The sequence below is a fragment of the Chelonoidis abingdonii genome, unplaced genomic scaffold (assembly GCF_003597395.2).
Source record: "Chelonoidis abingdonii isolate Lonesome George unplaced genomic scaffold, CheloAbing_2.0 scaffold2261, whole genome shotgun sequence".
Classification (NCBI taxonomy): Eukaryota; Metazoa; Chordata; order Testudines; family Testudinidae; genus Chelonoidis; species Chelonoidis abingdonii.
The window spans coordinates 24-2,295 of record NW_027426522.1 but is presented as its reverse complement, the minus strand read 5'-3'; the positions used below and the strand labels follow the sequence as shown (position 1 = coordinate 2,295).

Below are 2,272 nucleotides of genomic sequence, written 5' to 3'. Positions count from 1 at the left end.
CCACCCCCCACTGCATCCCATCCCTCCCTCCTCCTGTATCTCCTCTCACCCCTGCCCTTCGTACCTGTCATCCCATCTCTCGCCCCATCTCTCCCTCCCCCTGCCCCCCTGAATTCCCATCCCTCCCTCCAATCTCCCCCCCTCCTCCGAGCACCTCCTCTCCCCATCATCCCCCTGACTTACCATCCCTTGCCCCATCTCTTCCCCTCCAGCGTCTCCTCCAGTCTCCCCCTGCTTAGCCCTCCCCACATTCCCATACCTCCCTCTGGTCTCCCCCACCCAGCATCCCATCCCTCCTTTGAGTCTCTCCCCTCAACAGGCATCTCCTCCCGCTCCCTCCCCTTCCTTGTCATCCCATCCCTCCTTGCACCATTCAGTCTCCCCAAGCACATCACCACTCCATTCCTGGATATTGTATTCCCCCCACCCCTCTGGCAAGCACCTCAACCCCCCACTCCTCCCAGGCATCTGACCCCCGCTCCTATCTGTCCCCAGCTCCCCGACAAGCTGATCCCCAGCCTGGTGAAGTATTATTACTCCTGGAAGAAGACAAGGAGCCGCACGAGTGTCATGGACCGACAGGCCCGCCGGCTGCTCAGCAAGAAGGAGAGGGATGACAGGTGTGGGGGGGAGGTACAGGCGTGGCAGGGTGGGGGGTTCTGGATGAGGGAAGGGGGGCAGGCTAGATGGCCATGGAGGGAGTGGAAGGCAGACAGTGGGGACAGGGGGTTTGTGGTGAGGTGGAGGGAGGGCCTGGGGGGTCCGGTTGTGGTGCAGCCTGGGGTTCTTGGTACCATCCCCTCTAACCCATGCCATGCTCCCCCCCAGTAACGACGAGATGGAGGAGGGACGGGCAGCCAGCGAGGGGGAGTTTGATGCCATGGACCCCAAGAAGGAGGTGAGGGGTTGGGGGTGGGATGGCTCACAGGCAGTGGGCGGGGAGGGCACATCCTCACTCGCTTGGGCTCTGTGCTGAGGGGTGGGAGAGGGGACCCTGGGCTGCAGTGCTCCTTAGAGGGCACTATGCTCCAGGGGTCAGCATGAGGTCAGCAGGGGGCACTGTGCCATGGGACGGTGTGGGGGGTGCTGTGCTGTAGGGGGTGTTGTGGGAGGAGCCAGTCCATGGCACTGTGCTGCAGCAGGGGTCCCTATGGGGCACTGTACTCAGACCAGCTCCATTCCCTGCCCAGCCGAGCTACCAGAAGCTGCCGAACAGCCGACCGGGCCCAGGATCGGGCTCAGGGCCTGTGAGAAAGGAGGCGCAGCTGTCGCAGTATCGGCACCACCCACTGCGCTCACGCCGGCGCCCCCCCAAGGGCATGTACCTGAGCCAGGATGACATCGCTGGCATCTCAGCCAGCCCTGATGTGGGCACCCTGGCGCTGCGCCACCTCGACTCACAGCTCGTCTCCCTCAAGCGCCAGGTAACCCTGACCCCCCATCACCTCTGCAAACCCCCAGCCCTGATGTGGGCACCCTGGCGCTGCGCCACCTCGACTCACAGCTCGTCTCCCTCAAGCACCAGGTAACCCGAGCCCCCTTTGCCCCTGTCAACCACTAGCCCTGATGTGGGCACCCTGGCGCTGCGCCACCTCCTCAACTCACAGCTCGTCTCCTCACAGTGCCAGGTAACCCCTGAGCCCCATCACCCCTGCAACCTTAGCCCTGATAGTGGGCACCCTGGCGCGGCACCACCTCGACTCACGCTTGTCTTCCCTCAAGTCCAGTAACCCCTGAGCCCCCTTTTGCCCCAGCTCTCACTGAAGTCCTTCTCATCCCACCCACCAGGTCAGTGCAATCAAGCAATCCCAGCAGCATGAAGCCAGCCCTGGAGGTGGGACTGGACAAGCGCGGCCCCTGAGGTGAGGAATGAGGGCACTGACCCCATGTAGGGGGAGATAGGAAAGCTCCTGTTGGGGGAGGTGCAAAGTGCTGCGGCCCACCTCACGAGGCCAAAGTTGGGGAGAGGAAAGTGCATGCCCAAGGACCCCTGTGGAAGGGTGAGCGGAAGTGCCATGTCTGAGTCCAGCCTGATTTCTCCCACTTCTCTCCAGGGGAAACAGCAAGTCAACTCGCGCTGGACATACGGACGAGCAGCTGCTGGCCTCGTGCTAGGTGAGCTGGGGCGGGGGGGAGGCCTCCAGGGAGGGAGCGCCGGGCGGGTAGCGCCCCTCCCATCATGGGCTCCCCTGGGATGTAAGCAGCTGGCCTGGGATGTAGCTGCCGGACGTCCTTCCCTGCATGCGGGCCCTGCCTCCCTGGAGCTGATCAC

General features: G+C 63.7%; 1 protein-coding gene across 1 annotated transcript; it reads left to right on the top strand.

The window, feature by feature from the left end:
• The first annotated feature begins 250 nt into the window (after positions 1-250).
• On the top strand, positions 251-1,529 carry LOC116815554 (REST corepressor 2-like). The gene is made up of 3 exons (XM_032763997.2): positions 251-620; positions 829-898; positions 1,191-1,529. The coding sequence occupies exons 1-3, from the start codon at positions 571-573 to the stop codon at positions 1,527-1,529; spliced, it is 459 nt and encodes a 152-aa protein (XP_032619888.2). The 5' UTR covers positions 251-570.
• Positions 1,530-2,272: the final 743 nt, after the last annotated feature.